Below are 14111 nucleotides of genomic sequence, written 5' to 3' on the forward strand. Positions count from 1 at the left end.
TCTCTTTTGTCCAAACTATGGTGTTCAATTGTGTGGTGGTTTTCAGATGTGAAATAAAAGCACCAACATGTTTACACATGGTGTGAAAAATGAAAAAAAAAGTCAATGAAAAAAACAGAGATAAAAAATAGTTAGAGTTGCGTTCCTAATTCAAAATTGTAAATGAGCATTTGTCAGTTCTGCTTGCACAGTAAATGTTTTAATTTAATTGCGTTACAGAATACCACCGGTTTGTTGATTGAATCCGCCTCTTAAGATCCAGTGTGCCATCTCCTGCTTAAATATAATTTAATTGCCTTGTCTAAGACTGATAGAGAGCTCTCTCAAGATATGGAAACTGGCCAATAAATAACTTATTACAAAAACAATGGAAATCATCAGAACTTTATCTAAAGTTCAACCCCCATGCAAAGAGTTATCTTTCTGTGCTTTATGATGACAGCTGCACTAACACCTTCTCTCCACTTGACTATTCCCACAGTGCAGAATCTGTTCGTACACACACTACTACATAATGCTCCCCTTTCTCGTAGTGGACCCAAACTGTGGAGCACATGTGTAATATGGAATTCATCGCAGACAATTACCACTTACAAGGACTGAAAGAAAACCCCCCTCTGTTCACCCTGTGCCCATTCATACAACAGGATGTCTAAGAGTCTGGCACTGGATACCAAAGGTTACTATGTTAGTTTGAATTCATATTAAGCATTGCATCCTGTAATAGTATACTGTATACTGTTATATGACCTCTAAATTATCAATTGCTTTGTCTTTTAAGTGGTTGCATTTAAATTATTATGACTAGGACATGCTTTTGTAGTAACTCTGGTAATGGGTAAAGTTCATGTTATATAATTCACGCAACACATCCCAACTGCCTAAACGGAGTATCTTCCTACTACTCAAAACCTAAATCTCAGGGAAATTAAAAACTGTCCATTCTCACATTTCACTTGTGAGAGCTTCACTTGGTATTTTTTATTTTCCCAGATTGCCACGTGCTGTCTTGAGTAAAAACTGATAAACAGCCTGTATGATTTTAGTGCAATGCTGATCGCCAATAAGAAAAAAAGGGCATGACGTCAAACACCTGGCAAAACAAGAAATTCAACTAGATGTAAAGTTATGTAATCTTAGGCCATCTAGAAACTGAATATTTGGTGTTACTGTTTGTAAACTGAGATTTAGTCCCTGGGAATCAACTCTAAAATATGGCATTTCAAACGGTGTGGTTAAACAAAAATGCTGAAAATGCATGCAGTCTTGGATATGAAATCACCTGCAAACAAAGCACCTACTATCAAACCTCTTTCAGATATCCCGTCTTGACCACAAAATCTTTTATTACACAACACATGGCATGCCATTTGCATTAAAAACAAGAAATGGGAATTTCTGTGAACAAAAAAAAGCATCCCTTGGAACATTATCTAAAGGAGAATATCCCATAAATTGAACATGATCTATATATCCAGCTTTACAGAATCATAAAATGCAAGCTGAAAAGGTTTATGAGACATAAGCAGTTGCAATACAGGCAGATTTACAAATTTATACAAGCTCCCCTTATAGTGATGCTTAATTAATAATTCCTATGAGGGACAGCCCCTTACTGTCAAACACCTCAATTACATAGAAAGTCATACAAGACGGGGGAATACAGTACAGACACCCAAGTTTAAATTAATCTCAGGTTGAAGATTCTCATTGAACTCCAGATTGATTTCCCATCAACATTTTAATTTGGAAAATGCATGACAGCCTTCTCCAAGGTTATGAAGTGCCAGTTAATTTGAATCTGCCCTGCAGGATCTGTGAAGCATCCAGAGGGAAGGGCAGCTCAGACAAATCTGAACTTTCAAAGCAGTTAACACACCTGCAATAAGTGAAGGCTAATCACTCTCTTTGAATGCAAATCAGAAATAACTGTGATTATAATGTCTTGTGTAAATAACAATGCTGAGCGCTTTGATATCTACTTTCTATTCAATTACAACACCAGCCTCCTGCCATGTCAGAGTATCCTGATCTTTGCAACCTTTCATTTGGAGTGTACCACAGCCTTGTGGTTTAGTAACAGAATAAGGCCTCAAAACCAGAAAAGGCTAACACTGTGTAAAAAAGCTGACAGAAATGTTCCAATTGGTACGTTTTTTGTATCTTGGGTTTAAACAATGCAGTTCTGATGCTGTATTTATTTGTCTACCTAAAGCTGTAAGTAAAACACGCATTTTTGTAAGGGCTGCTTTATTTTTCTCTTACTTTTTGATGGAGTCTGTAATCATTGGTTATTTCTTCTTGCTCCAATGCTGAGCTATAATCATTTACCTATAACTGTATCTCAGTCCACCGCTGGCTGAAGGCTTAACTGACTGTGTAGTTTTTAATTCTAATTCTACAAAACTAAAGGTGCCCCACATGCGAGGAATCGTAGGCATAATTGTTTATATTGGTTGTCTATTTTTATTTCAGGAATGGATTCTGATCAATTTGATCTGTGGTGCAGATTGCCAACAGGGTGTGGCTGTCCAATTAAACAGAGAACATCCTAAGCAGCAGAATATATTTTCTATGATGCCTGTCTTATGAGACACCCTCTATATATGGAGCTAATACAAAAAAAACTTTGCATGAAGAAAGATTAAACTTTACCAAGTAAAAAAAATCAAAATTCTAGCATATTAATTGTTTGGTCAATTAAGCCATTATGCTTTGGTGCAAGAAACATATACTCAAAACTAGAGTAACATGTACACAGTGTGATTACACAATGCACTCACATATTGAATGATAAAAGAAGATCCACACTAATACGGACGTATATTGCATAATGTAATACATTTTGGTGACAACATTTCTGTCCCTACCCACAGAAAAGATTTAGAATGAGAGGTTATCATTTCTTCACTCCTGAAGAGTTGACAGTATGTGTTATAATAAAAGCCACTACATCTGAGCTGATGGTGGGTTCTGCAAGGCCATAATCCCCATTATATGCAGTGGCATAGCATATACACAGCAGCTGGATTAGGGGCATTTGTCCGTCTGTCTTTCTGGATGCTAAAATACTACTAATACTAAAAACTGTCATGGTTTCAACAGCACCAAAAACTAATAGGCACTCCCTTCTGCCCCATGAAATATTCACAATGGCCCAATGTCTTGAATAAAATAGAGAAAAAGGTTCTGGGTTGCATTCAGGTTGACAGAGATAGTCCAGTGGCATTGTCCCTCAACTTTCAGAATAATTTGCAAAAAAGATTTGTAAAAGTGAATTGGCACAACACAGTGGTTTACCTATAGTATAGTTACATACTCTAGAGGGGGTTGGATATACCTGGCATAACACTGTCTGTTGGGTATAGGTCCACCATTTGTCCAGCCATCTATCAGACTATGTAAGATTGTCTCTCTTGCCCACTGGGGCTGAAAACTGTTTACGATTGGAAGATTCAGTTCTTATTAAATCGGTATTATATGTCACAAATGGAATTTATGTAAAAGATTAAAAACAGTAAAGATTTGTAGTGTAAGTAATAGGTTACATATAGCTTTGCTGTTTGTTAAATACTTTTTCACTATTATTGAGCTTCACTGTAGTAGTTCAACAGATGCTGTAAAATACAATTAAGTTAGGTTGTAACATTAATGATAACTATGGGGGTGTTTCGGACTTTAATGCGTGTTTGCCAGATCAGTCAGTTAAGGGGATTTACAGCACCACCTATGGGTAAAGGACGGAAGGACAAGTTACAAAAGCTGTGGTTTAATGAGTCACTCCTTTATGTAAAACACCCCAAGACAATGTAATTAAATGAAGATAATGTGTTATTAAATAAATGGATATACAGTTATGGCAAAATGTCTTGCATCACCCTATAGAATTAACAAATCTTGCTTCATAAAGTGGAATTAAACCTGCTGACTGATGTTACGTCAACATACCGAATTACATACCTCTTTGTAGTTTTCCATATACTTAAATTTGACTTTCGAAATCTAACATGAAACACTGTACCAATATTATGGCTTAGGCAGACTTTTGGAATATCATTTTGTAGTTTCTTTGTCTACATGATGTAAAATTACCTAAATTCTGTTCATATCAATTTTTTTATTTATTTATTTTTAAATATGTCTAAATCCTAAGATTCTAGGTGATGAAAAACTTTTTTGCAAGAGCTGTAGATGGTACATAACCATAGTGTTTGAATCAAGCTGGAGGCCTGGGTTCAAATTTATCTCAGGTCACAGAAATTCGTTTTATGGTCTCCACACGTGTGCACACCGCAAACTCAGTGTTGTGTTAGCATTTAAAACTGCGAGCTGAAATTGTGTTTAAAGCGTAGCTGACGCTGTACTATATATATATATATATATATATATATATATATATATAATATATAATATATATATATTACAATGTCTCATATAGCTCTTAAGCTTTCAAAAATATACTTAGAAGACCATTATACTAGATCAAAGGGTGAAACTTTGATTTAACATCTCATCAATTTTACAAATGAAGTCTAAGTAGGAATGGAGACAGTGTCCCTATTGTTGTTGAACAGGCTCTTATAAAGACTTGAGTACCAATTATTATGTGAACCAGTGCTTTGTATGACAGCAAGCTTCTCTGGGAGTTAGAGAATGCCATCACTGTTGACAGTACATCTAAATGAAACTGCCAAGAATCTTAGCCATGGATCTGTTAGGGTGAAATGAAAGGCTAGCCATGGAGTTGGTAAGGAAACATTTCAAGATGTTTTTTGCTTCCTGATTGTAGAAAAAAAAGAAAAGAAAAAGAGCAGGTCCAGATGAAAGGTAGGTTTCATGTGATTCTCTAGAATCAGGAAGGTAGGTAGAAAAATGTCAGGTGTCAGCAATAAAAAACAGATCGACATAAAAATGACGATGCAACATGCAAGGTAAACAAAGAAGGCATGGCATTTGGCTAACTGTGAACTGTTTCTGAATTCTGCAGTTGGTTAATAGTTTACACAACTCTGGCCAAAGACTAATAGGTGAATGTACTGAATTACCATGGCAATGTAAACTGTACAGCACAGCCTTTATTGGATGTTTCTTTTTATACAATAGCACAAAAAGGCTTAGAGAAAGAAAAATATTTTGCACTACTAAGCCTAATTTTGTGCTTAAGGTTAAACGTATACACTGTAAATGTTTTTGCACACCAAACTTCATTCTCTGACAGCACATGAACTATTTTAGTTTCATGTTATGTCTAGGCTTTTGCCTCAGGCTTTCTACTCCGACTGTCTGATATAACTTCTCACTGCATGAATGTAGTCTATTATCTATGTATACAATTCCCTGTTTTATCACTGTTATATGACAGACGGCCACTATATACCCCAATCTATCTATCAAAATAGTAATTGCTATCATACACTGACCTATGCGCCTATGTCCGATTATGTGGCAAAGACGTATATATAGTATTATAACTAGACAAAAGCATGATATTCTGTGAGAGTGGAACTGACTTCAAGGCCGAAAAGCCTTTTCAGTTTAAGTTACCTTTCCCTTTCTGACATCTCTTTACAATAATTCCCAGTATAGGAGCATCCCACCTTTATTCCCCATTTGTACAATGATAAAAGACTACCCACTCCATTCTTACCCCAAAGCTGACTGATTTAAAAAAAAAAAATGTCTCTAATATAAGGTTCATAACAAGCCAATTTGCCAACTCATGACTTAATCACAAGTCATGCAATTTTTCTGCTCTTGGATTTTTGACTTCATGCCTATTTCAGTAGGTCAAGATTTTGACCACAGGTCATGAGGAACTTAATTTTCCACTAAAGCTATTGTTTTTACACAGCTAAAGTATTTTTACATTTTGCTGATGCTATGGTTATGTGGTTTTTAAAATGTGGTTCTTATTTCTACCCGATTTAAAGTGCAGTGCTGTTTTAAAGCAGTTTTTTTTTTTTAAGTTTAAAACTGATTAAGTTGAAGAGGGTAAACAGTTTTTTTTTTTTTTTTTTAAGTTTAAAACCGATTAAGTTGAAGAGGGTTAAGACTATGACAGTGCTTAAGATACACTGATTATGGATATGTAAGGGCAAAATACAAACATGATGAAACGGACACTGCATCTTTAAATATGTTAGTCTACAATATGACCAACAGTAGTTAATATGTTGTACATACAACTGTGATATAACCGTGAGATCTACAAAGACATGTCAATGGTTTAATAGCTGTATTGTTTTGTTTAAATATGGGGATTCATAAATGTAAACAAAAAAGAAAATTAAAGGAGTAGAACAGGGTTAATACAGTATCTGCTTTCGAATGAACACGTTAACCCAGGAAAGTCCCAGAAATGACATTTTATCCTAATGATTAAAAGGGATTTAATTATAGACAGGATCAGTGCTTGGAACCCTTGAGAATCGACAGGCTGCGCCACAGCTAACAGTAAACAACCCAAAAACTGGAGGGCACTAAAAAATGACGAAAAAAACAGCTTGGTTCATTTTGCAGAGACCTACATGTGGTGCATAGATTATGGTTCAGGCAACTCCAGAATTCAGAAAGCTGTGACATTCTGCAAAGCAAAATATGCAACAAAAAAGGATACTTAACATTTCAGTATGCTACAATGAAAACTTTTTACTTTTTTTTTTTTTTTTTTTTTTTTACTAATGCATAACTGCTTTGTTCACACATTTGGAAATCTATTTCCAATATTACACAATTACCAAAGTGTTCTTACTCTATAGCCCCTTTCACACTGGCACTTCTACCTGAGTTCAGAACCTGGGTTCTGGCTACCCAGGTCCCAGCGACCCATTTCAGGATGTGGGTTTACACACTTTGACCCGGGTTGAGCAAGACAAAATGCATGACGGCCATTCGTAAGCTGAAGAGACAACAAACAGACACGCCTGCGTGAAGGTTTTACTTCTGCAGGGAAAGTTTTTGTTTATTCTGTTTAACAATATTTCTGTTGCTTGAGACACACCATGAACCAGATTGCAGCAGGGATGAAGAAACATTCGCTTTAATCAACATTTGGGCAGACACTTCCATCCAGAAAAGCTTGGATGGAAGTGCCTGTAACAAGCTGCATCCAGGACATTGATACGCATATTGTTTACTTGCATCTGTAACCCAGGTCAACCCTGCTTTATGAAAAAGCAGTGTGAAATCGCATAGCCCACCTGCATGACACCAGGTCCTCACGTGGGCAGGTTCTGACCTGGTAGAGCATGTGAATGTGAAAGGGGCTTATATCTACGTAATTTAATTAGATTTCTGTTTAGTTTAGGCATTTTAAACTGTTTTAATTTTTTTTAAAAAACACAAAAGATATACTGGTTTGTTGTTGTTTTTGCTTTAAAACAATGTTAACTTCTTGTTTATAAACCCCTGGTTCAAAAATCACATGGTGCATGGGGGGGGGGGGGGGGGGGGGGTTGTTCGTTTTTGAACTTGAACAGCATCTTTTACGTTGGAAACCAACTTTTAAAAAATAAAGTTAAAAAAAAAAAAAATCTACACATTTTACGTAGGATGCCTACTTGCGATATTAAAACTAAAACCAATGTTACTGGCACGCATTTATGTATGTTTGCATACTGGTGGCAAAAATTCAACACATAAAAAAAAAAAAAAAAAAAAAAAAAAAAAAAAAACACAAAAACAAAAAAAAAAACACATGCCTACAAAGCTGTAAAAATACATTCAGTGGTCCAAGGTCTGCTAGTTCAAACATTAACCTACTCAGGCATATCACCCACCCAACAAAGATTGTGAATGACAACGGACGTCTGCAACTAAAGACACCCCCCCTAAAAAGGACACGTTTTACTATTAGCCAGTGTGTTATGTCCCGCCAAAAACGGTCAATTGTAACAAAATACAACAGATTATTAGAAACCATCTGTTGTATTGTTTTAATATGCAAATCACCTAATTTCAGTTGACGTGGATTCTGTACAGCTCATTGTTACTGTACCGTTTCAAATTAGTTTTGTTTGTTTTGCGTGTTTGTGGTATTTTTAAATGTTTTTTTCAACAAGGAAAAAAATCGAACGAAACAACAAGTATTACACATCTGTTGTAAGTTGCAATTGCCAAGAAAAAACTACTGAACTGAGTTTAGCTCAGATGCAGAGCAACATTACAAAACAAAGACAACAGTAAAAACATTTTAAATCCACGTCCTTAGATCACGATCTAAAAGTTTGCTCGCATTATTTAAAAAAGTTTTAAAAAATAGCATGCATATTTATTTTACTTTTAACATCCTGCGTTTTTAAGTTTATTACTTCCGTTCCTGTGCTGCGGTCCAGCCTTTTACATATACACACTGTTCACTAGTTTGAGAAAGAAAAGACAAAAAATGGCGATTGCCCTGAGATAAGACACAAGTTGAAAAAACTCGTAGTATTTGTCTGTACGTTCCTTCGTTTTGGTTTAAAAAAAAAACTTAATGTTTCAAAACAATGACAATATAGCTCAAACTTTTATAAAGAAAAAAATATATATTTTAAAAACTCTAAACCATACAAAGTAACTAAATGTTAGATTGAAAAAGCTTATCCACCTCTCATTCAACACTGCCTCATCGTTGTCGTTTCCCCTCCTGCACGAAAAAAGTGGTTTTGGAAGTACAGCACCTGTCAATCAACTAACTCCTCCTCTCCAGAACACAGAAACTTTGAGATTATAAAGGTAATGCAGAGAGCTGTTTTTGCAGATCAGAGAGGGGGCTCTGAAGTAGGGAAGAAAAAACAATCTGGAAATCGGCGCCCTTAAAATTGTGATTTATTATATATATATATATATATATATATATATATATATATATATATTTTTTTTTTTTTTTTTTTTTTTTTTTTTTAATTATATATTTTTTTCGCACCGAAGATGTCTGCGGCTTTGGTGGCGCCATACTTCGACTTTAGCGAAGTCTTGAACAAGGTAAAAAAAAAACACAACAACTTTAAAATCAAGATCTAAAAGCTTGTTCGCATTTTTTAAAACTTTTTAAAAATAGTAAAGATATTGTTTTTACTTGTAACATCCTGCGTTTATTAGTTGCTCACTTGCATTTTTATAGTAACAAGCCAGCTATGTACACTATTTTATTTTTGTATACACGTGGAAGGTTGTTAAGATTTTTGCATCGCTGTATGTACAAAAGTATTTCAATTTTAGATAGTTAACGTAGTTTATTTACATTGTTGTAGATTATGTAGTTATATAAGAAAACCCGGTTTGGCCCCTACGGTTTTCATTCCTATGTGGACCCTTTGCGTCATTCATTATTTAATATCCAATTCGTTTGCAAGGTTTGCGAGTTTTGCATTTGCTTGTTTTGTGGATTGTAACTTTTAAATCCATTGTACATTTTTTCACGTGTAGTTGTGGTTTCTGATGTATAGGCTAGCTGCTTTGACAGATCACTTCAGCTTGTGAGTTTCTGCTATTTTTCAAAACCTGCTGCTTGTGTTCTTGCAGTCTGAGGTTTTTAAACGTGATTGAACAGTTGTATCATCGCATCAGCTTGCTATCGAAACATATTCAAAATCAGACTTTTTAAAGGTGTTTCGAAGTTGTATGCCCCTTTTGCTATAGTAAACTATATTTCTATATTATGTTCGCTTTTAGACCAAGGCATACAGTTATACTGCGATTTGTTACTAAAAGTAAAATCCAATGCATTACGATCTCATTTTCTTACTATTGACACTGACAGTTGGGGCTAGCAAATCAGTTAAATTAACGTGCTAGACGTGATAAGGGAAAATAGTTTAAGACCAAGCTAATTATGCATTGAAAGTCGCACTATAATTTGTTCTTTAAATGTTTATATATAAAATGCGCAACAGACGCACAACAATCTTGCCAGACTTGAGTTGTGTCTGCAGCAAGCAGAGTCTTGCAGTACTGACAAGTGCTGGCAACCAACGAGTTGCCGCGAACACTGTACAGTTGCTCTACCGTCCAGTATGACAATCAGACAGCCTCCATCCCCAATCATGTCACTTAGCGTGTTTTAAAAGTTGGCATTGTATTGCTTTTTAATATCCAGTTAACCACATTCTAGTATGTTTTATTTTTAAAGCAAATTCTGCATATTAGAAGTATGTGTCTATTTTACACATATATTATTGTGCAGAGCAACTTCTGTATTTAATTTTTTTAATGAAACATGACCAGCTTGTATAAGTCGTGAATCACACATAGTAAGAAGCGAGTTGTTTCAGACCAGCAACAGTGTATGTTAAGGCAATGGCACGAGGTTAACCTGAGAGACTCGGTTTGGTTGTTGGGAAAACCTGGAGTGGATTTTTTTTTCTTTTTTTAACTTGCATGTGAAAGATACTGTAGTTTTTAAAAGCACAAAGAGTTCATATAAAACCACACTTGTTAGGATTACATTTGCAAGTTGTCAGTTTATATATTGTCCGATCGCAAATGCAAACAAGGTTTAAAGTGTGGAAAACGTGGCTTGCTACTTCCCGGGATAGCAGTATTGTATATTTTACTTATTTGTCCGTGGGGGTTGTTTTTGAGGGGGTTGTGCACATACTCTTAAGGGGTTGTGGAGGACGTGCTTATCCAAAGCCTTTTTTTTTTTTTTTTTTTTTACTACTACAAATTTAGTTTTAGATAATATTACATACATTATTCAGTTTACATAAGCTGCAGATCATATGATAACTAATTACATATGACAACTTTATTTTTGGTAAATTACAATACTTCTATCTTGATGATGCTAACACGTAAATGTCACACACAAACAGTGGCCCAGATAAGAAGAGAGGCCTCTATTGTTCAGGTCCATTGGGCTTGTCTCATGTGACTTCATTTGAGAAATATAAATGAACATTGATTTGGATTTGCCCACTACAGTATAACTTCTAGTTAATAGACTGCTTTAATAAAATGCTTCAGTTCAGAAAGAATGGTGTATGCTGATTTGTCAAGCTACTGTACAGCGTCAATTTAAAATAGTATACAAAACATCAAATGTGTTACTTTCAATTTCCACATATAGTTGGTTTTCCTATCAGTGCTTGAGATCAGATTCCAGAATAGTATTTCTGAAATCACATTACTGTTTAGAGCAAAATCGCTCTTCTTATATCCCTGTTCATGTGTATCAAAACATTTAATCTAATCTCCAAACCTGATATTGTGGACGGGTGATGAGTTCACTTTGACCCATTCACCACTGGGATTTCTTGCTGTTTTTCTGTTGTATTTTTGGAGTCATTGACTATTTTTTATTTATTTTTTTCCATTCCAGAACAACAGGATGCTGAACTACAACAACAACATCCTCAGTGCCCCCCATCCCACATCTACCCCCTGCACTGGCACCAACCCCTCCATCTGCACCCCTAATGGGACCCTGCTGGACAGGAAGGCAGTGGGGACCCCCTCTACGGGGGTTTATCAACGGCGGCACTCTGTCACCGTACCCAACTCCAAGTTCAACCAGAACCAGTTCGTGAACAGCCTAAAGATAGAGCCGTGCCTTACTGGTGGCGGTGGCGGTGGCGGAGGCAGCAACAAGGAGAACCGCTTCCGAGACCGCTCATATTCCGAGACTGGGGAGAGGATGCTCCAAAAGCCTTGCAGCGGCAGCAACGCAGGAGGGCAAGTTAATTCCAGCCGCTACAAGACTGAACTATGTAGACCCTTCGAGGAGAACGGCGCTTGCAAGTACGGAGACAAGTGCCAGTTTGCCCATGGCATCCATGAGCTGCGCAGCCTGAGCCGCCACCCTAAGTACAAGACAGAACTCTGCCGCACTTTCCACACCATCGGGTTCTGCCCCTATGGGCCCCGCTGCCACTTCATCCACAATGCAGAGGAGCGCAGAGGCCCACCTCCCCAGTACCCCCTCTCATCCTCCAACAAGCTGGATCGGCCACGACTTCAGCACAGCTTCAGCTTCGCCGGGTTCCCTAGCTCCAATGGGTTGCAGGACAGTCCCACCTCCGTCACCCCACCGCCTGTGTTAAATGCAGACGATCTGTCTGAGTGGGCAAATAACCCCTTCACCTACTCCAGCCAGGAGCTGGCTACCCTCTTTGGGCCGAGCTTGAGCATCCCGGGCGACTCCTCTGCCCCGGCTCCACCCTCCCCCACCACATTCATCTTTCGGGCCATGTCAGAGTCTCCCCAGATGTTTGAGGCTCCCCCCAGCCCGCCTGATTCGCTTTCTGACCAGGAGGGCTACCTGAGCAGCTCTGGAAGCATAAGCGGGTCTGAGTCTCCAGTCTTAGACACCAACAAACGTCTTCCAATCTTCAGCAGACTGTCTATCTCTGACGACTAAGCAGAAAGAAAAGAAAGCACCACTGCCCTGTTTCACCCCTCCCTCCCATATACGAACTGAGACTTTTCTTTAGTTTTAAAGAAAGACGACTAGTGGTCAATGTTGAACAGTCCACTTGCCTGCTTTCTGTCTCTTTCTTTTTTTTGGGGGGGGGGGGGGGGGGGGGGGGGGTTGCTCGGTTACAAAAACTGACTCCACATGCCTTTACTGCCACAGGATTTCCCATCCCGAGTAATGAGAACCGTGGGGACTGAGCAGCTAGCTTTGGTCCCCTGCTAGATTATTTTTTTTAAAAAAAAAAAAAAAAAAAAAAGATCCCCATTTAAGTAGCAGGATGAAATCCTAACAAGTAGAATGTAACCCCCCTTGCACCTTTTTAATTCCCTCTTTAAAATAGTGCCAAAAATTCTTAGCCAGATGCATTTTGCCGTCAGTTTACAAAGTGCCTTGGGGGGGGGGGGGGGGGATTTGTGTTAAGGCACCATCTGCTTTTTCTTTTTCTTGTTGACCTGTAGCAGCGCAGATGGTGCCTAAGTCAGTTTAAGCAATCTTGCACCCTCTGCTGGCTATGTTCTGCCATTACCACTGTTCCCACATCTGGACTGGCACGAGGGTATAAAGACATGTGTGTGTGTTATATATATATATATATATATATATATATATATATATATACACACATATATATACATATACATACATATGCATTGCTTAAAAATAAAAAAAAAGAGAACTAATCGAACAAACAAGTGGGCCTGTTAATGCACGGGCTAGGGCAAGTGGAACACTGTTAACATTCAGCACTGTCTTGCAAGACATAGGTGAAACTGGCCTGTTGGATATGCAAAGTCTGCAGGAAGGACTTGAGACGGAGCAACAGGATTGGTTGGGAGTCAGCCGGGATAGCGAAGCAGGACTTGTTTTGGTGCTACAGGCTTACCTACCCTCCCCCACCCACCTTATCCACAGACAACCCCTGTAGACATGTGACGCCTTAAAACTTCTAGCAGTTTTCTTTATAGCTGGTCAATAATTTGACGGGACTGGGATATACAAGCTCTGGTTATCAGTTGTTTGACACTTTTTTCCCCCTTTTTTCGGGGGGTGGGGTGGGGTTGTTTTAAGCTGGGTAAAAAGTTTTAATTCCCGTGAGGAAGCTATGCCAGCGCCTATCCGTCCCTGCAGTTATAATTTGCTTTAAAGGTCTGCTCTAATGTAGGTTACTCTGTAGAGCACTTGTGCCTTCTTGTTTTGCCTTTTGGATTATTATTATTATTATTATTATTATTATTATTATTATTATTATTATTATTATTATTATTACTGTTAATGTTATTTTTGGAAAAACTTTCAAGAAGAGACAATTTGCTCGGAAAGGAAAGTTTCGCTTGTCACTGCACAATGTTATAAAAAAAAAAAAAAAGCTTATTTAACTTATCAAAAAACGTATTTATTGCCGATCATATGCATTTTTTTTTTGTTAATTTTGTTTGTATTTATCGGGATAATGAAACAATAGAATATATTTTCTTTTATGTTAAATTATTATCTTCCGTATTAATCTAAAGGTTGTGAAGACTTTTTCTTTTTTTTGTTTCACAGTTTAATATATTATACTACAATGACTTGTTTTTTGTAACTACACTTGTTTTTATTTTAAAATGAAACTTAATTTAAAAAAAAAAAAATGCAAGAACAATGCGTTTTGATTATTTATTTTAGAGTTGTTTCCCTTTTGTGGGTTGGACTGCAAATTCAGGATAATTGTTAC

At 37.1% G+C, this 14111-nt stretch overlaps 1 protein-coding gene and 1 pseudogene across 1 annotated transcript; one reads left to right on the forward strand and one right to left on the reverse strand.

Annotated features, from left to right (window-relative positions):
• Positions 1-14111, reverse strand: part of LOC121324446 — a 179936-nt pseudogene that overhangs the window by 25834 nt on the left and 139991 nt on the right.
• Positions 8856-12628, forward strand: zfp36l1a (zinc finger protein 36, C3H type-like 1a). Its single transcript, XM_041266335.1, has 2 exons — positions 8856-8964; positions 11303-12628. Exons 1-2 carry the CDS (start codon positions 8911-8913, stop codon positions 12338-12340), a joined length of 1092 nt encoding a protein of 363 aa, XP_041122269.1. The 5' UTR covers positions 8856-8910; the 3' UTR covers positions 12341-12628.

Source organism: Polyodon spathula, chromosome 12 (assembly GCF_017654505.1).
Source record: "Polyodon spathula isolate WHYD16114869_AA chromosome 12, ASM1765450v1, whole genome shotgun sequence".
NCBI lineage: Eukaryota > Metazoa > Chordata > Actinopteri > Acipenseriformes > Polyodontidae > Polyodon > Polyodon spathula.

Coding starts and splice junctions, on each gene's coding strand:
- zfp36l1a (XM_041266335.1), top strand. CDS start 8,911: ATGTCTGCGGCTTTGGTGGCGCCATACTTCGACTTTAGCGAAGTCTTG. Junction 8,965..11,302: donor TTAGCGAAGTCTTGAACAAG/GTAAAAAAAAAA, acceptor TTTCCATTCCAG/AACAACAGGATGCTGAACTA.